Genomic DNA, 20,445 nt, shown 5'->3' on the forward strand with positions numbered 1-20,445 from the left:
ACAGTTAGTGTTATTGACCAAAACATGAAATTCAGAGGAAATTGTCACTGTATACTGTATAAACACTGTATAAAATCTGTGCAGGAATAAATGTTCATTTCTGATATTGAAAGGTCAAAGGGGATGTGGTTTATCGTCCAATTACCACACAGAAGCAGCGGTGCATTTCTGAAAGCATTACGACCTTGGTGAAGAAAGTTCCATGTGTCCATAAGGCTGCCCATTCAAACTGTAAGTGCATGTTTGGCGCCATCTGGTGAAGTCTGAAATCTGGCAGCACTATTACAGCAGTAAGCAACGGTCCAATTACACCAGCACATCTCACAGCATTTAGTGTGTCCCAAATGGCGCCTTATTCCATTTATAGTGCCCTACTTTTGACCAGGGCCCATAGGGATCTGGTCACAAGTAGTTCACTATATAGGGAACAGGTTGCCATTTGGGAAGTATGCAACCTTAGATAATTACATGGGGTTCCCAATGCACACATCTGTAGCTCTTGTTCCTTCAGTTGTCATTCCCAGCCACCAATAACCAGTAGACGTTTTGGACATCCAGTATCCACTGGGGTTTCTCAGTCGATGCTGAGTACTTATTGCCCCGCTCGGTTTTTACATGAAAAAAAGGGTGTGTTACTTTTTCCATTGACAAGTGTGAGTGAGGAGGAGGTTTGTGAAGCTGGGGTGTGTCAAAGGCTGTGTCACAATGCATTGCTGTGATAGGGTGGTACCAGGCTGTGAGGAATCTGTTGCAGGTCAGTGCATGCACATGTACAGATGCAGAACCCACATCTTACCCAGACCTGCAATGTTTTCAATTTGTTCTCCCTCATCATGTCAGAGCACAAAACACAGTACTATGGAATGTTCTATGAGTATTGTAGAGCTGGCTGTATGGATAGCATTTGTTACAACAGTCTCATTGGCACAAATCCCTTACACTTTTTTAAAATCTAAAATATCTTCTCCCTTAGTATTGGATGTAAAAGAACTAGCAGTAGTCAGTAGAACACCGGCAAATACAGGAAAAGTCCAAACTATTACATTGGAATGCAGTATTTCCTGTTCTTCATTATTTTCTCGTCTGCTCTCGTTCAAAATTATGCCTCATTTTCTGTGTGCCGTGCCACACCTGTGTTTGTGCACGAACACGCAAAAGTGTAATCGGAGTAGGTGTGACTTCAGCCAATTCCTTCTCTCCTCCACCAGTCTGGGGAAACACGAATCTCCTCTACTCTGCCTGACACAACTGGAGTTTTCTGAACTTAGAAGGTGAATATCTTTACATTGTCTTCATCATAATTCACATCTTCTGCCTGCTACAATATTTAGCAAGCGGTGCATTGGGATCAGAATGGTTTGTTTGCTACCTTGCCTAGACTTTTAGAAACATGCATCTGCCTGCAAACCGTTCTGAGGTTCGAGTTTGAAAGGGAAGATTAAAGAGATTTTTAATGCATGTTATTTTGATTGTGTTGGCAAAGCTACTCTCATGAGAGAAATATTATGTATTCAGCTGTCATTATCTTTACACTCCAGACGTACTCTGTTTCCACACATCTAAATACCACTATACAGCTTTTTCCCCCCTCTATCTCGCTCAGACCAGCCAAGATGCCAGAGAACGCAGAGGCCGTTTCAGCCACTCTAACCACCAACAGGAACTGTACTATAGAGCTCACCAATGTCACCACCGGTTACTGTCTCATCAACCCCAAGTATGTTGGCATTCAATACTCTAATACTCCTTACATTACATACAGTATACCACTATGGAAAATAAATGAATTAGCCAACTAACAAACCAGCTGTCCATCCCCAGATTGTTATTTGTCTGTTACTTTTCGGTGGAATTTCTCAGAGTAAATATATTTTATGACAGGCTTCTCTTGGATGGGTGGTTTTCATGTGCAACGTGGCTTTGAGTACATCCACCGATCCATCATGAAGTGACACAATGTGGCTCATTGCACACCGCGTGCTGGCTCACTCTGTGTTGCTTACGAATCCATAGCAGCACTCGCACTCCATCCATCAGCACAGAGTGGCTGGACAGAAAGAAAGGAACAGTGAAATGACTAAAAGTAGAGGGACAGTGAAAAAGTGTACAGTCGCACAACTTTAAGTCCAGTTGTAAGGTTTTGCATTTTATCAGCAACATGAATGTTCAGATAATTGTTTTGAACTTTAATGACCCCCCATTCCTATTACTAACCCCCCAGGGTGTATATGTCCAGTGGTTTCTGCTACCACCCACCCCAGCCCACTGTCCGCACCACCAAGACAGAGGTGTGCTCCTTCACCAAGGATGACGACACAGCCACGGGCGCCGTGGGGGTCCTGACCTACGACCTTTTCCACATGCAGAGCCGCGTGTGCTCAGAACGCATGGCCATCATGTTCTCCGTGCCCTACGATTACAACTTCTACAAGAACTGGCTAGGGGTGGGCGTCTTCGAGGTGGCACGCGCCTGCGACAAGCAACTGTACAACCACATGTACAAGGAGAAGGACTTCAGCAAGTTTGCCCGATCAGAGGCCAGTGGGTCAGGGGTGGAGTACAAGGCCCAACACGTAGACCTGAGGGCCACCATGTCCAATGTTGGGAAGTCCATCATTAAGGTGGAGCTCTATGATAAATTGGGGCACAAATGAGGGTAGACAAGCTGGTAGCTGAGCCATTTTACCAACTCACAGCAGGGAAAAAGTTTATATTTATACATAATCACGTACTAAATATAAGAATCACCCAACTTAGGTGGTTAATGTTATCCAATGAATAAATATTTATTTAACTGGAAGATATTACTGTCTAATTGTTCACAATACTTGATTCTTCTTTTCCTGCTCCTGTACATGTTTGTTTTAATAAAACATTGAACAATGAATTGGTGTAAGATGTTTTAGTGATAACCTTTAACATGCACTTACACACCTGATCTACTGAACAGTTTCACGTATCATTAATATTTACCATTAAGAATAAATGATTGTACATTGAATTCCGTTTCCTAGAACTGTCAGTTTTTAATGAATCATAAAGAGACTTTATACTCGCCATAATACAATAATCCCATGTGATTCAGTGACTATTGGCTCAGAATGGATCATTATCCTGTCAGGATTTATATGGTTCTTGGTCTCCTGCCTTGTCCAACGTCCTGTAGAACTGCACCATATTAGAGATGACCGTAGCTTCAGGGGTGCATGAATTTACTTGTTCAGCTTATTCAGTGCCTCTGTTGCACAATACCATTGCAACAGAGGGGGAGGGTTGAAAAAAAAGGTCCCTCCTTTCAGGTGCGTTTTTACTAAACTAAATTCTGGAGCTGAGAGAACACGCTGAGAGAAGTCTTTTACAGGTAAGATATTACTCCTGTTACTTTTACAGGTAAGATATTACTCCTATTACTTTTACAGGTAAGATATTACTCATATTACTTTTACAGGTAAGACATTACTCCTTTTCATGGCCACTATGAGTATTACTGAAATAAGGAGAACTAGAGGTTATATAGTAATTGTAAGGGTGACAGTATTCCACCTACATTTGAACACTATCCATAATCAATTTTTAACACAAATCTTATTTCCATTTGGTTCTCCCACCGGTAACCATTGGTATGATGACAATTTATAGATTCATTATTGGGCATATGTGAATCTGTTCGTGCAATTTACATGTCGGACATCCGTTTGATTTGCAACCTTTTCCCTGCAAATGAAAGTGGAGATGATTTTCTCTAGGATTCCCCTCTCTAAACTGGCTATTGCACGGTTACTTAGTAATGTAATTAAAAAGCCAGGCTTCCTACTGAGCCGAGCAGAGTGAGCAGCCGCTCTGTTATTGTTGAGAACTGCCTTGAAATCTTCCTTATTACACACAGCTCTCAGGCTTTTCTGACATCTCCCATTCTAAACTGGCTGTTTACTGCCTGTGTCATCAGTCAAACGGCCAACAGAGAAGAAGAAATTGCTGTTGAAAAGTGAAGACTGTTCTCTACTGTATTTGATTCTGAGAAAAAAAACTCTTGACAATGAGCAAGGCATGTCGTAACAAAGAGTGAAGGGTTTCAGAGGGACACTTACAGTAACTGTATTCTACAGTACGTTTTTGGACGGAATTTGATCAGATATGAATACAGATCCCCTTGGCATTCCAGGGGGTCAACCACAAATGTATTTCTGCACAGCAGTCTAACTGAAAGGCTTAACCCTGCTAGTCTCTGTATTATAGAAATAAAGAGGTACATATCAGAACCACTCCAAAATGGCAGAGTCAGCAGAGGCCGTGGTCGCTAACCTGAGCAGCAAGAGGAATGTCACCATTGAGATCACCAATCTCACAAACAGCTACTGTCTCATAAACCCAAAGTGAGTACACACTTTACCAAACTATTGTTATTGTCACGCTGTACATTCAAGGAAATGTTGAAAGCATAACGTTGTGTGTGTGTCCTCACTAGGGTATTCCTGGAGAGTGGGGAAACCTACAACCCTCCCCAACCCACAGTGCGGCCCCTAAAGATCGAAGTCTGCACATTCAGCAAATCAAGCGCCAAGGCAACGGGCAGCTATGGCGTTCTGACCTATGACCTCTTTGAGAGGTCCCGGAACGACTACATCGAGACGGTGGCCCTCATGTTCGGTGTGCCCTGGGACTACAACATCTACAAGAACTGGTTCGCCGTGGGCATCTTCAACAAGGGCCGAGCCTGTGATGCGTCACTGTATAAAGAGATGTACAACGAAAAGGACCAGAAAGGTTTCATAAGAGAAGAAGCCAATGGCTCAGGGATCAGCTATGAAGGGAACTACCTGGACATCAAGGCCACCATGTCCCCCATGGGCAGGGCCATCATGAAAGTGGAGGTATGGGACAAGCTGTTCACTCCCAGCCAGCAGGCCCACTAAGGGGAACCTCCAGCCTCCACCCTCTCCACCAGCACTACAGTATACCTCTGCTGTGTTGAACCTCTGTAACCAATCCCTCCACCATTAGATATTACTATCTTGCCGTACTGCTACTGTTTGTATGTTTTGTTGCTGACATGTCTGAATTTCAAGGCATCACCTTTCAGTAAATCTGCTTAAGATCACAGTTTAGTTTGCTTATGAATCCAGGCAGAAGCGATAGCTGCTCTTTTCTGTAGAGATCACTGTTCTGTTCATCTCTCAGTAGCATCCTCTTTCAACTGGCATCTTCTCTAGAAATGTAAATCAAACAATGACTCACCAGAGGACGAGGGTGCATAGCTTACTTAACAACACATGGCCAGGAGCTGTCTTTGTCTGTATCTACTTATGGCAATGCTAGTCTATGGAATAAATGTTGTTGTTTTGCTAAAGCTATTTGTGTTTGATGAGTTTCTCTCTATTGATTGAGCCTGGAAATATTATGCAACACTGGCCCTGAAGGAAAATGATACTGGCCTTTAATGGATAGCTAATACTGATATGAAGTCTTCAACTTCTGAATAACATTATGCATTGCATACCATGCAGGTTATGTGCAGTGGTGGAAAAAGTACTCAATTGTCGTACTTGAGTAAAAGTAAAGATACCTTAATAGGAAATGACTCAAGTAAAAGTGAAAGTCACCCAGTAAAATACTACTTGAGTAAAAGTCTAAAAGTATTTGGTTTTAAATATACTTAAGTATCAAAAGTAAATGGAATTGCTAAAATGTACTTAAGTACCGAAAGTAAAAGTATAAATCATTTCAAATTCCTTATTTTAAGCAAACCAGATGGGGCAATCTTCTTGTTTATTTATTGACGGATAGCCAGGGGCACACTCCAACACTCAGACATAATTTACAAACAAAGCATTTGTGTTTAGTGAGTCCGCCAGATCAGAGGCAGTAGGGATGACCTGGGATGTTCTCATGATAAAGGTGTGGATTGGACCATCTGTGACCCGATTCAGGAGATTCAGGAAACTAGGCGTATGTCACAAGTCACGACTTCACAGGAGAGCCGTTTGAACTTAAAACATTTTTTAAAATTAAAATGCGTTTTTCAGCAGAAATGCCTTCTGGAACATGTGCACTTTCATGTGCCTTAATAACGAACTTGTATGCCATCTGTAAATATGAATAAAATTGTTACGAGCATTGTTGGTTAAGCCGCAGCATTTTTTCCCTATCTAAATGTAACGAGTACTTTTTGGTGTCAGGTAAAATGTATGGAGTAAAAAGTATATTATATACTTTAGGAATGTAGTGAAGTAAAAGTAAAAGTATAAATATAATATAAATAGTAAAGTACAGATACCCTAAAAAACGACTTAAGTAGTACTTCTAAGCATTCTTTACTTTACACCACTGGTTATGTGCAGTAGGTAAGGCAATATTACATATTCCATCAAATCATTTTTAGACAGGGCCTAGTCTGTAGAGGGTACCTGTGATCAGCTAAATTATAGTGTATCTGTAGCAAGATGAGTGACTCACAGAGTTGCAGTGAGTCAATGGCCATGCCTGGCACACCCTATTCCATCACATTCAAGGCGTAATGCACGGTTTGCATTATAGTAACCCTTGAGAAGCACAACCATGTCAATATTAAACCTCTATTGAAAGCAAATGGAGCATTTGAAAGGCTCTTCAGAGGAACAGTAGGCCTGCCGACTGCTTCGAGGGCCTGACGGAGGAGATGACAGCCAGTGAAAAGGAAGTCTATTTCCCCTAACAGCTATCATTCACTAAATACCAACACAGAGAAGAAACCATTATCACTTCTACTTACAGTCTAATTCTAATTCCCTAGCCCCATAGGCAGAGGCATGGGTATTTCTTGAAAAGCTATCAGACCATCAACAATACTGCACCAGCCCCACAATGGGAGTGACTTACACACATAGAGTACACACTTATTATGCTAATAGTACTGCTACGATTGGAGGGATGCAATCATTAACCTTGTGAAAATGAGGGTACTGCTAGGAGAGAACGTTACAGAAGCTCTTAAATCACATCCCAGCCAGATGTTATTGCGTTTCTAACAGCAAATCCATTTACAATTCCAACTCTGCATTTAGTGACGTTAACTGTTTACCGCCACAAATAGGCCCTGATCAAAGGTTTCTCCTCCCGCTGTAGCATTTACATAATATAGAAGCATAAACTAGCTCTATTTAGGCTCAATCTCAGAAGCGTTGTTGAGTGGTGCATTGAAACAGCGACAGGCACTGCCGCCTATAACAGATCGGGCCACTCGGCAGCGCAAAGCAGGGCTTTTTGTCTGTTACATCTTTGAAAGAGGATAAACTCCCTCACTCCTTTCACATTCTCCCTCTTTCAATCTCCCACATGTATTCACTCATACACCTGCATATACTTATGCATGCTTTCATGTATTGTGTTGTATGTGATTGTGTTTTGTGTGGGTATGGGCGGGCGGGCGTGCGTGCGTGACTACATTCGTGAGTCTGTTCGTGTGTGTGTGTGTGTGTGTGTGTGTAGACTCATACAATAGCAAGCTTAGCATTTAGTATATTTTCTCAAAAACAGCCAAAGCACAACAACATACACATAAGCCAGTATCACAGGAGTCATTTGGTAGTCAGCTAAAGTCCCTGCTTGATTTCCTGTACTTTTACACGTTGATTTGAGGAGAATCAGTTGATTAGAGCTGAACATTCTCCTGTCTCTGGTGTTAAACACAATACTGGCAAGATAATAATGCACCTTCATCTGCTAAAACATTCCATGGTCTGAACTAACGTTACCAATTTATTTATTTATTATTAAAGTGCTGAGAGCCATCTTTATCTGCTTTCAAAGACTGCCACCTAGAGGCTGTCCCAGGTAATGACTCACAATGCACTACAACAGAACATTAGGGAGCATTTATCTAACTAATACTGGGCACAATATATAGAGGTGCATCTAACTTGACAGTTAGCTGCCATTGAACAAAAACGAGGAGAAAAGAGGAGGAGAAAGTTTTGAAAAATCCCAAATGTCAGCACAATGAAACAAAATCTCATGATAACAGATTTCAAAGGACACAATATCCTCAAGACAGCCTTCATCAGAGAGGAGGAGGACTGATGTCATACTGAGAGTCAAGGGGTTAGAGTTGAGAGGTCAGCTCACCCAATGTCTCCTCCCTTCAGCAGCCTGCGGTCTTGATGTCCAGCCGGGCCTGGTACTCCTGGGAGCTGCGCTCTGTGTCTGCCATGATCTGGGTCAGCCGGCTCTCCAGACCTGTCACTGACGTCTGTAGGCTCATCATCATAGCTCTGTAGCAAGCTTCCATCTCCGCAAGGTTCCCCTCCATAGAGCCTTCTACAAGGGCAGGGCCACAGACACACAGTGAGAACTGAGCTGAACTCTGATTCCTCATTCCTTCTTGGTTAGGTCTGACTTGTTTTTTCTGGAGGTCATTTTGCATTTATTTTCCAAATAGATGTATGTTCAATCCCTACAGCAGAAAAGCAAGGGGCAAGAGTTGTGATGTCTTTAGCTGAAGTGATCCTTGGCACTGTAAAAATCACTTGTGGCTTGTTTTGAAACTCTTTAGGCCTATTTGTTCTGAGCAACATGATGCATGTTGTAATAGTAAATCATAGGGTCCAAACTGAGAGTCTTATAATGTGACAGGTAAATGAGAAACCAACGTGCTTCCATCCAAGAAGTTCTAAATCTGCCGCGCTGGGCGTGCCACCTTACCATGGACCTCTCCATCGGTTGTGTTGGGAATGCCACCTTACCACGGACCTCTCCATCGGTTGTGTTGGGAATGCCACCTTACCATGGACCTCTCCATCGGTTGTGTTGGGAATGCCACCTTACCATGGACCTCTCCATCGGTTGTGTTGGGAATGCCACCTTACCATGGACCTCTCCATCGGTTGTGTTGGGAATGCCACCTTACCACGGACCTCTCCATCGGTTGTGTTGGGAATGCCACCTTACCATGGACCTCTCCATCGGTTGTGTTGGGAATGCCACCTTACCACGGACCTCTCCATCGGTTGTGTTGGGAATGCCACCTTACCATGGACCTCTCCATCGGTTGTGTTGGGAATGCCACCTTACCATGGACCTCTCCATCGGTTGTGTTGGGAATGCCACCTTACCATGGACCTCTCCATCGGTTGTGTTGGGAATGCCACCTTACCATGGACCTCTCCATCGGTTGTGTTGGGAATGCCACCTTACAATGGACCTCTCCATCGGTTGTGTTGGGAATGCCACCTTACAATGGACCTCTCCATCGGTTGTGTTGGGAATGCCACCTTACCACGGACCTCTCCATCGGTTGTGTTGGGAATGCCACCTTACCATGGACCTCTCCATCGGTTGTGTTGGGAATGCCACCTTACCACGGACCTCTCCATCGGTTGTGTTGGGAATGCCACCTTACCATGGACCTCTCCATCGGTTGTGTTGGGAATGCCACCTTACCATGGACCTCTCCATCGGTTGTGTTGGGAATGCCACCTTACAATGGACCTCTCCATCGGTTGTGTTGGGAATGCCACCTTACCACGGACCTCTCCATCGGTTGTGTTGGGAATGCCACCTTACCACGGACCTCTCCATCGGTTGTGTTGGGAATGCCACCTTACCACGGACCTCTCCATCGGTTGTGTTGGGAATGCCACCTTACCATGGACCTCTCCATCGGTTGTGTTGGGAATGCCACCTTACAATGGACCTCTCCATCGGTTGTGTTGGGAATGCCATCTTACCACGGACCTCTCCATCGGTTGTGTTGGGAATGCCACCTTACCACGGACCTCTCCATCGGTTGTGTTGGGAATGCCACCTTACCACGGACCTCTCCATCGGTTGTGTTGGGAATGCCACCTTACCACGGACCTCTCCATCGGTTGTGTTGGGAATGCCACCTTACCACGGACCTCTCCATCGGTTGTGTTGGGAATGCCACCTTACCACGGACCTCTCCATCGGTTGTGTTGGGAATGCCACCTTACCATGGACCTCTCCATCGGTTGTGTTGGGAATGCCACTTTACCACGGACCTCTCCATCGGTTGTGTTGGGAATGCCACCTTACCATGGACCTCTCCATCGGTTGTGTTGGGAATGCCACCTTAGCACGGACCTCTCCATTGGTTGTGTTGGGAATGCCACCTTACCACGGACCTCTCCATCGGTTGTGTTGGGAATGCCACCTTACCATGGACCTCTCCATCGGTTGTGTTGGGAATGTCACCTTACCATGGACCTCTCCATCGGTTGTGTTGGGAATGCCACCTTACAATGGACCTCTCCATCGGTTGTGTTGGGAATGCCACCTTACCACGGACCTCTCCATCGGTTGTGTTGGGAATGCCTCTCCATCGGTTGTGTTGGGAATGCCACCTTACCACGGACCTCTCCATCGGTTGTGTTGGGAATGCCACCTTACCACGGACCTCTCCATCGGTTGTGTTGGGAATGCCACCTTACCATGGACCTCTCCATCGGTTGTGTTGGGAATGCCACCTTACAATGGACCTCTCCATCGGTTGTGTTGGGAATGCCACCTTACCACGGACCTCTCCATCGGTTGTGTTGGGAATGCCACCTTACCACGGACCTCTCCATCGGTTGTGTTGGGAATGCCACCTTACCACGGACCTCTCCATCGGTTGTGTTGGGAATGCCACCTTACAATGGACCTCTCCATCGGTTGTGTTGGGAATGCCACCTTACCACGGACCTCTCCATCGGTTGTGTTGGGAATGCCACCTTACCATGGACCTCTCCATCGGTTGTGTTGGGAATGCCACCTTACCACGGACCTCTCCATCGGTTGTGTTGGGAATGCCACCTTACCATGGACCTCTCCATCGGTTGTGTTGGGAATGCCACCTTACCATGGACCTCTCCATCGGTTGTGTTGGGAATGCCACCTTACAATGGACCTCTCCATCGGTTGTGTTGGGAATGCCACCTTACCACGGACCTCTCCATCGGTTGTGTTGGGAATGCCACCTTACCACGGACCTCTCCATCGGTTGTGTTGGGAATGCCACCTTACCACGGACCTCTCCATCGGTTGTGTTGGGAATGCCACCTTACCATGGACCTCTCCATCGGTTGTGTTGGGAATGCCACCTTACAATGGACCTCTCCATCGGTTGTGTTGGGAATGCCACCTTACCACGGACCTCTCCATCGGTTGTGTTGGGAATGCCACCTTACCACGGACCTCTCCATCGGTTGTGTTGGGAATGCCACCTTACCACGGACCTCTCCATCGGTTGTGTTGGGAATGCCACCTTACCACGGACCTCTCCATCGGTTGTGTTGGGAATGCCACCTTACCACGGACCTCTCCATCGGTTGTGTTGGGAATGCCACCTTACCACGGACCTCTCCATCGGTTGTGTTGGGAATGCCACCTTACCATGGACCTCTCCATCGGTTGTGTTGGGAATGCCACTTTACCACGGACCTCTCCATCGGTTGTGTTGGGAATGCCACCTTACCATGGACCTCTCCATCGGTTGTGTTGGGAATGCCACCTTAGCACGGACCTCTCCATTGGTTGTGTTGGGAATGCCACCTTACCACGGACCTCTCCATCGGTTGTGTTGGGAATGCCACCTTACCATGGACCTCTCCATCGGTTGTGTTGGGAATGCCACCTTACCATGGACCTCTCCATCGGTTGTGTTGGGAATGCCACCTTACAATGGACCTCTCCATCGGTTGTGTTGGGAATGCCACCTTACCACGGACCTCTCCATCGGTTGTGTTGGGAATGCCACCTTACCACGGACCTCTCCATCGGTTGTGTTGGGAATGCCACCTTACCACGGACCTCTCCATCGGTTGTGTTGGGAATGCCACCTTACCACGGACCTCTCCATCGGTTGTGTTGGGAATGCCACCTTACAATGGACCTCTCCATCGGTTGTGTTGGGAATGCCACCTTACCACGGACCTCTCCATCGGTTGTGTTGGGAATGCCACCTTACCACGGACCTCTCCATCGGTTGTGTTGGGAATGCCACCTTACCACGGACCTCTCCATCGGTTGTGTTGGGAATGCCACCTTACCACGGACCTCTCCATCGGTTGTGTTGGGAATGCCACCTTACCACGGACCTCTCCATCGGTTGTGTTGGGAATGCCACCTTACCACGGACCTCTCCATCGGTTGTGTTGGGAATGCCACCTTACCATGGACCTCTCCATCGGTTGTGTTGGGAATGCCACTTTACCACGGACCTCTCCATCGGTTGTGTTGGGAATGCCACCTTACCATGGACCTCTCCATCGGTTGTGTTGGGAATGCCACCTTAGCACGGACCTCTCCATTGGTTGTGTTGGGAATGCCACCTTACCACGGACCTCTCCATCGGTTGTGTTGGGAATGCCACCTTACCATGGACCTCTCCATCGGTTGTGTTGGGAATGCCACCTTACCATGGACCTCTCCATCGGTTGTGTTGGGAATGCCACCTTACCAGGACCTCTCCATCGGTTGTGTTGGGAATGCCACCTTACCATGGACCTCTCCATCGGTTGTGTTGGGAATGCCACCTTACCACGGACCTCTCCATCGGTTGTGTTGGGAATGCCACCTTACCACGGACCTCTCCATCGGTTGTGTTGGGAATGCCACCTTACCACGGACCTCTCCATCGGTTGTGTTGGGAATGCCACCTTACCATGGACCTCTCCATCGGTTGTGTTGGGAATGCCACTTTACCACGGACCTCTCCATCGGTTGTGTTGGGAATGCCACCTTACCACGGACCTCTCCATCGGTTGTGTTGGGAATGCCACCTTAGCACGGACCTCTCCATCGGTTGTGTTGGGAATGCCACCTTACCACGGACCTCTCCATCGGTTGTGTTGGGAATGCCACCTTACCATGGACCTCTCCATCGGTTGTGTTGGGAATGCCACCTTACCATGGACCTCTCCATCGGTTGTGTTGGGAATGCCACTTTACCACGGGCCTCTCCATCGGTTGTGTTGGGAATGCCACTTTACCACGGGCCTCTCCATCGGTTGTGTTGGGAATGCCACCTTACCATGGACCTCTCCATCGGTTGTGTTGGGAATGCCACCTTACCACGGACCTCTCCATCGGTTGTGTTGGGAATGCCACCTTACCATGGACCTCTCCATCGGTTGTGTTGGGAATGCCACTTTACCACGGTCCTCTCCATCGGTTGTGTTGGGAATGCCACCTTACCATGGACCTCTCCATCGGTTGTGTTGGGAATGCCACCTTACCATGGACCTCTCCATCGGTTGTGTTGGGAATGCCACCTTACCACGGACCTCTCCATCGGTTGTGTTGGGAATGCCACCTTACCATGGACCTCTCCATCGGTTGTGTTGGGAATGCCACCTTACCACGGACCTCTCCATCGGTTGTGTTGGGAATGCCACCTTACCACGGACCTCTCCATCGGTTGTGTTGGGAATGCCACTTTACCACGGACCTCTCCATCGGTTGTGTTGGGAATGCCACCTTACCACGGACCTCTCCATCGGTTGTGTTGGGAATGCCACCTTAGCACGGACCTCTCCATCGGTTGTGTTGGGAATGCCACCTTACCACGGACCTCTCCATCGGTTGTGTTGGGAATGCCACCTTACCATGGACCTCTCCATCGGTTGTGTTGGGAATGCCACCTTACCAGGACCTCTCCATCGGTTGTGTTGGGAATGCCACCTTACCATGGACCTCTCCATCGGTTGTGTTGGGAATGCCACTTTACCACGGACCTCTCCATCGGTTGTTTTGGGAATGCCACCTTACCATGGACCTCTCCATCGGTTGTGTTGGGAATGCCACCTTACCACGGACCTCTCCATCGGTTGTGTTGGGAATGCCACCTTACCATGGACCTCTCCATCGGTTGTGTTGGGAATGCCACTTTACCACAGTCCTCTCCATCGGTTGTGTTGGGAATGCCACCTTACCATGGACCTCTCCATCGGTTGTGTTGGGAATGCCACCTTACCATGGACCTCTCCATCGGTTGTGTTGGGAATGCCACCTTACCATGGACCTCTCCATCGGTTGTGTTGGGAATGCCACCTTACCATGGACCTCTCCATCGGTTGTGTTGGGAATGCCACCTTACCATGGACCTCTCCATCGGTTGTGTTGGGAATGCCACTTTACCACGGAGTGGGGACACTGCAGCTCCAGGTCTCTGGCGGTGGACTGGCCGCTCTTTAGCTCTACACTGGTGGTCTACAGGACCTCAGTACTGGAGCTCACCTCCTACTGCACCTCTTCAGCCTGAGGGGACCAAACACACACAGGTCAAAATCATTAACTCATGAACAAACGTTTCATAAGACATCTATCAAATATGTGACATGAAAACATAATAATAAAAAAGCCACATAAGTATTTATTATTGAGCATCAATTCGGTTATTTCTTGAATATAAATAATGATCTTGAAATGTTGTGCATTCAGGTCCCTGTAGTCATACACTATGGCTACGTCGCAAATGCACCCTATTCCCTACACAGTGCACTACTTTTTACCAGAGCTCTATGGGCCCTGGTTAAAAGTAGTGCACCCTACAGGAATAGGGTGCAATTTGGGATGTATTCTATGTCTGTGTGTTTGTCCCCTTGCCTTGTTCTTGAACCAGGCCTCGGTCTCTCTACGGCTCTTTGACGCCATGCCCTGGTTCTGCTCTCTGATCTCAGTGATGACAGTGTTCAAGCCCTGGTTCTGCTCTCTGATCTCAGTGATGACAGTGTTCAAGCCCTGGTACTGCTCTCTGATCTCAGTGATGACAGTGTTCAAGCCCTGGTACTGCTCTCTGATTTCAGCGATGACAGTGTTCAAGCCCTGGTTCTGCTCTCTGATCTCAGCGATGACAGTGTTCAAGCCCTGGTTCTGCTCTCTGATCTCAGTGATGACAGTGTTCAAGCCCTGGTACTGCTCTCTGATTTCAGCGATGACAGTGTTCAAGCCCTGGTTCTGCTCTCTGATCTCAGTGATGACAGTGTTCAAGCCCTGGTTCTGCTCTCTGATCTCAGTGATGACAGTGTTCAAGCCCTGGTACTGCTCTCTGATCTCAGTGATGACAGTGTTCAAGTCCTGGGCTGGGGCCGCGTCCACCTCCACCTGCACCTGACCACTCATCGGGGCACGGAATGACATGGTCTTCTAGGAAACAACAACAACATCAACTACATGTGCTACATGTGGACAATACCAAAATAAATGATCTTATGACTCTGCCTCCTCACAGCAAAATGTGTTAGTCCTTCAATTTCCTTTGTTAATATGGACTCTTTTGATCTAAATTGCTTTAGTTTTATAGATGAGTACTGAATTGCATGGCCTCTAAAGGCAAAAAAAAGTGTCCCATACAATAAGGGGATCTGCTGTACCTATGTTATGTCTGAAGAAGTCAGTTATAAATTCTTCTGTCCTAGTTCTAATCCTAGTCCTAATTCCAACATATCCTTGACATTCAGGATTTCCTTAAGTGCCTGAGGGTGATGGTTTGTAGTGTGATTTCCTTTCCGGTCCATAGAGGTATTTAAAACCGTACTAAAATCTCCCACCATAATAATGTTGCTTGTAGAGTTGATCAATTCGTATATATATTTTCAAAGAAGCTTGGATCATCATTATTTGGACCATATAGGTTAATTAGCCATATCTGTTTATTGTCCATAACATTTTTTAAATAATCCATCTACCTTGATGAGCTGTTTGGACAATTTACACATTTGGATCAAAATTACTGTTAATTAAAACCATCACCCCTTTTGAATTTCTTTGCCCATGGGAGAAATAGATTTCGTCCCCCAGTCCTTTTTCCACAAAACTTAATCTAAAATTGTTGAATGAGTTTCCTGTAAACAATAGGTATTATATTCATTCTCTTTTAGCCAGGTAAATACTGATCGTCTTTTCTTATTATCTGCTAAGCCATTACAATTGTAACTGGCTATACTTGTTTCACCACTTACCATAATGAGACACAACTTTCAATTATATTTATCAAAATCTATGTTTGTAAACGTACCATTAAAAAGTAACATGTTGATTTCGTGTCTATATAGCTGTACCATGATATTTGCATTGCTACTAAGTAAATCTCCAATTGGTCCACACTATTCCACCCTCTAAAATCCCTCCTCCTCCCGAGTTGGTTTGTCATCCCAATGCCCGGCAGACCACCCCCGACCCCCCGTATCCCATTAGCCTAGAAAAGACTGGTGATCCATCCTTTGAAAAGAGCACACAGTGCCATTTACAGAACAGAAGTAGATCAACTGCCAAATGCATTTCCATCTCCCTCACCTCGATTTGTATTATATATAGCCATCCAAATATATATATATATGATTTTTGTTTTAAATCCTGTTTCTTATTTTCCATAATTAGCTATTAATATTTGTAGTAATGTAGGCAATTTATGAAAAGGATTTACCTCTCACCAGTCTCGCCATTACCAAAATTACATTATAACAAGCAATTATTATATTAGCAAACAGTTGTTGTGAATCATCCTCTATTGTCCCTAACATCTTTTACTCCTTCGCAACAGTTGTGGGATACGCACATACACCCACACACTCATACGCACTCAACCCTTTCCCCCCACACAACCATAGGCTCACATTCTCAACAGTAGCACCATCCCAGAGCCCAACTCAAGAAAGGTCTTGATTTCCAAACGCACTTACTGTTGCAGCTGCATGAGAAGACTGTGCAAAAAAATGGGAAGAAATTGAAAGATTTTATGAACCATTGTCACGTCCTAGATGATGGAGGTCCAATATACACCTTTTCCCTGAAACACCCACAACACAGTCCACAGTATTGACCATATGCCCAAGCATCTCCATGCAGTCAGACTTTTGATTTTGTGCCACCAGTGTCACAATAATATACTCTGAATGTCCGAGTGTGACCCCCCCCCCCCCCCCCCCATGGGTTACTGCAGCTAGTGTTGCCAGCACTGCCACTGCCTGGGTGGGGGCACCCCACCGGAATCCCCACCGGCTAGGTACGTCATCAAGGTTCTCATTAGCAGCTTTGAAAATTTCCTTGTATAGTATGCTCTCCCTTTAGGGGGCTTTGGCTTTGCAGAACCAACCCTGCCAAGCAGGCTCAGAATCTTGAGGGGGCAGTGCTGCTTTAGGTCTCTGACTGCATTTTGGCTGCATACAGGCCACTTACAGCATGCCCATAAAACAGTTAGGGACTTCTCCTTAGTATCTGGGTCATTCAGGTGGGTGTCTAGGGTATAGGGTTGTGGACCGTTCCATCAACATAGGATCATAAATAAATACATTGGATATATCATTTATTTAAAAATGCAGTTCCCCATGATAGGACAACAAATAAATTAAATGTATAATTTATTTTAAAACAGTTCCACCATGATAGGACAATAAATAAATAAATAAATAAGACGTATAATTCATTATAAAAAGTATATCCATCATCTGAACAACATTGAAAGCTCTCTCACACCCCCGCTCACAGCAATACATTGATTCTGGGATATGCAACCATTTAATTTCTCACTCAACGCCATACTTTCCCAAACATAACTAAAATAAATAAACACACACCACACCATCCACACATACTGTGCCTTCTGTTTACTGAGTGTATATCTTCACCATGTTGAATTAGTGCTTGTCTGTTCCAATTAATTATGTTTGAAGATATATAGAAAAGCTATATTTTTTATTGTATTGTTTTACAATCCATAACCGGGCGAGAATTGTGTTTCATTATTTTACTCGTCTATAAGAACTTTGTACTTTTTTAAATAACCATGGAGTAGTCTTTGTGTCTCTGAACAACTGGTTATCAATATATAGTTTATCAACGACGAGAGCTACTCGTTTCCCTTTTAATCTATTTTCCTTGAAAATTTGATACAGAACTTTACACCGTTCTGCAATTTCCTTTGGGAACTGATCATTCATGCCAATTTTGGTCCCAGCAAGTATTTTACCCAGGCCGTTAACCATTATTTTATCTTTGCCCTCTCTGTCTGAAGCGGTGTACAGGTTTGAGTTGGATTTTGTCGATAGCTTCGCGTGGAATCTGAAGCACTGTAAGGGGGAACTCTCTTAACTACAGATTCAGGAACTTCTCCTTCTTTCTCTTGGATACCAGTAAGTACCAGCTTCTCTCGCATGGATCTAGCCTTTATGTAAAGTAAGGCTTCTTCAGAACGATGTTCTCCTTATTAAGTTAATTCACTTAGGTTTCAATCTTATTGACTGTCCCTTTTAGCTTGTGTGTTTCCTTCTCCAATGTCGCAGCTTTTTCGTAACTCATCTCGAGGCTTGACATCCAACTCTTTGATATCCTTACTGACTAATTCAAGTATACCCAGTTTGTCATTTATTGATTTTAACAGATCGGTTTCGACTTTTACCATTGCCGGTGGTGAAAATATGAAATCGTCTGTGTCTGTAGAAGAGTCACGTTTTCGTTTTGAAATTGCTTCCCGTCTTACCCTCCGCAATGTTTGGGTGTTGCTTGTTTTCGTAATATTTTGTCGACAAATTTCTCTAGTCTTAAGATTTGTTTTGTGTTATTATCCAGATTGAAGGTTATCACCCACCAGATTGTGTAGTGCTAATATTTAGTCTAACTTGCCGATATTGAATAGTACGTTTTTATCTTGAGGTGCTCGACATAACTACGTTCAGTCCGCCGTTACCTGTCTCAACATAGGAGTTGGACAGATCTGGGACCAGGCTACCCTACTGTACTACGAGACCCACCTTCTTATGGCTCTCCTTGAGGTAAACTACCCCCTCCTTCACGTTCTCCAGCTGCATCTCCAGGTCGCTCCTGGCCAGGGACATCTCCCCCAGCATCCTCTTCAGCCCCCACGATGTCAGCCTCCACAGACTGGGGCAGGCCAGACTCACTCTCAAACCGTGTGGTTGACACTTAGTTTGGACTCCAGTTGATCAAATTATACTATCAATATATAATATGATATCTGACATTTCAGCAATTGTAATGCTATGGAATAATGTTGTTTTATTCATTCCTGAAATATTCAGCTCAATCTTGAGTAAAAAGGGTAACTAATTGCTAATAGCTTATATGTGAGACTCACTGGATTCTGAAGCCAGTTTGGTGTTATCCACCGGTAGGGCCAATTCTGCCACTACAGTGCTGGTTGCAAAGAAGTTCACACAGAGAAAAATATCAGGTTTCAGGTTAGATTATCTCACGCCACTGTAGACACCTTTCCATTTCATCATTAAATCGTTTGGCATGTTATTTTGCATAGGTCCCAATATGTAATGAATGCATCAGTGCTCAGTAAATGCAGAAACTAATTGCAGATACTCTCGTTCATCTTGTGTATTGTAAAAGTCTTGGCTGGCAGCTGCTGTAACCTGGGAGTTGAAGGAATAAAGGCGACCAGCACTCACAAATTATATTCATGCCATGTACAGTAACACAACAAAATCTATCAGCATTTGTGAGTTTTCTCCATCTTAATTCATGCATGTTTTGGCCATCGTAGTAAACCTACAAGAAACATACCTTGGAGTGGAACTCGTCAATGGGCACTTGATGGGTGCTGATGTCCCTGGTGTCGACCTTGACGTGGCTGAGCCCCTGCTCCCTGAACTGCAGCTCCGGCTTAGTGTTAGCCTCATCCAGGGTGGAAACCCTCTCCAGGTATGTACCCAGGTGCTCCTCTGCCTCCTCCAGCCCCACCATCCATGGAGAAGCCACCGAAGATCATCCCTCCATCACCTCAAGAGCCAAAGCCCCCACCCATGGAGGTGAATCAGCCCCCACCAGCAGAGGAGGAGGCTGTAGTGGAGGAGATGTGAATCCCCTTACCTCCGGTCCCTGTGTACACACTTCCAGACCTCCCGGAAATAATGGACATGCCCATATCAGAGCATGAGGAGTTGAAGCTCCCCATGGAGGCTCCTGAGCTTAGCCTGACTCCAATGCTAGAGAAGCTGCGGCTGCGAATGGAGAACGTGACCATGATGACATCAGAGAGTGCAGAGAATCTATCTATATATCTATCTATCTATCTATCTGACATACACTCTGACCCTGCTGGGAGTATCTTTGTTTTCCAGAGTCCATGTAAAAGGGCTATGAAATAAAAACCCATCTGTTTCCCTTTGGTTGCTATGTGTTGTGCTAACTTGTCATATTGGGGATGAGTAACATGTCTCTCTCTCTGCCTTTCCTCTGCCGTCCCTTATTGCAAGGCCAATACACTACATTTCACAATTACTAATTAGTGGCTTGCGTAGGCCATTTACTGAATTACCTTTAAACATTGACACACGGTCTGCCTGTAAGCGAAAAGGTTCTATTGAATAGTTGCTGTGTATTTCCATATCCTCAGACTGTGCTCTCTCATCCTCACATTGGCTAAATGATGAACGCCAGCTCTCTGTCTGGGACTGATCCTCTGACAGCAAGACAGACAGGAGATCAATACAAACCACTGCCCAT

At 45.5% G+C, this 20,445-nt stretch overlaps 2 protein-coding genes and 1 pseudogene across 3 annotated transcripts; 2 read left to right on the forward strand and 1 right to left on the reverse strand.

Annotated features, from left to right (window-relative positions):
- The first annotated feature begins 1,101 nt into the window (after nt 1–1,101).
- On the forward strand, nt 1,102–2,837 carry LOC139423937 (uncharacterized). Its single transcript, XM_071175587.1, has 3 exons — nt 1,102–1,271; nt 1,604–1,717; nt 2,222–2,837. Exons 1-3 carry the CDS (start codon nt 1,102–1,104, stop codon nt 2,652–2,654), a joined length of 717 nt encoding a protein of 238 aa, XP_071031688.1. The 3' UTR covers nt 2,655–2,837.
- Nucleotides 2,838–3,277: 440 nt separating this feature from the next.
- LOC139423938 (DELTA-stichotoxin-Hcr4a-like) lies at nt 3,278–6,106 on the forward strand. 2 transcript variants are annotated; one of them, XM_071175588.1, is made up of 3 exons: nt 3,278–3,361; nt 4,237–4,373; nt 4,466–6,106. In XM_071175588.1, the coding sequence occupies exons 2-3, from the start codon at nt 4,270–4,272 to the stop codon at nt 4,911–4,913; spliced, it is 552 nt and encodes a 183-aa protein (XP_071031689.1). In that variant the 5' UTR covers nt 3,278–3,361; nt 4,237–4,269; the 3' UTR covers nt 4,914–6,106. The 2 variants fall into 2 exon arrangements, with proteins under 2 accessions (XP_071031689.1, XP_071031691.1); XM_071175590.1 differs by lacking the exon at nt 3,278–3,361 and adding an exon at nt 3,367–3,390.
- A 2,010-nt stretch (nt 6,107–8,116) lies between these two features.
- Nucleotides 8,117–19,963, reverse strand: LOC139423557 (keratin, type I cytoskeletal 13-like; annotated as a pseudogene).
- Nucleotides 19,964–20,445: the final 482 nt, after the last annotated feature.

This window comes from Oncorhynchus clarkii, chromosome 13 (assembly GCF_045791955.1).
Source record: "Oncorhynchus clarkii lewisi isolate Uvic-CL-2024 chromosome 13, UVic_Ocla_1.0, whole genome shotgun sequence".
Lineage (NCBI taxonomy): Eukaryota > Metazoa > Chordata > Actinopteri > Salmoniformes > Salmonidae > Oncorhynchus > Oncorhynchus clarkii.

What these genes read in the sequence shown, in the direction of transcription:
- LOC139423938 (XM_071175588.1), top strand. Translation starts at nt 4,270, where the DNA reads ATGGCAGAGTCAGCAGAGGCCGTGGTCGCTAACCTGAGCAGCAAGAGG. An exon ending in TACTGTCTCATAAACCCAAA is followed by an intron (nt 4,374 to 4,465) that starts GTGAGTACACAC and finishes TGTCCTCACTAG; the next exon opens with GGTATTCCTGGAGAGTGGGG.
- LOC139423937 (XM_071175587.1), top strand. Translation starts at nt 1,102, where the DNA reads ATGCCTCATTTTCTGTGTGCCGTGCCACACCTGTGTTTGTGCACGAAC. An exon ending in GAGTTTTCTGAACTTAGAAG is followed by an intron (nt 1,272 to 1,603) that starts GTGAATATCTTT and finishes TATCTCGCTCAG; the next exon opens with ACCAGCCAAGATGCCAGAGA. An exon ending in TACTGTCTCATCAACCCCAA is followed by an intron (nt 1,718 to 2,221) that starts GTATGTTGGCAT and finishes CTAACCCCCCAG; the next exon opens with GGTGTATATGTCCAGTGGTT.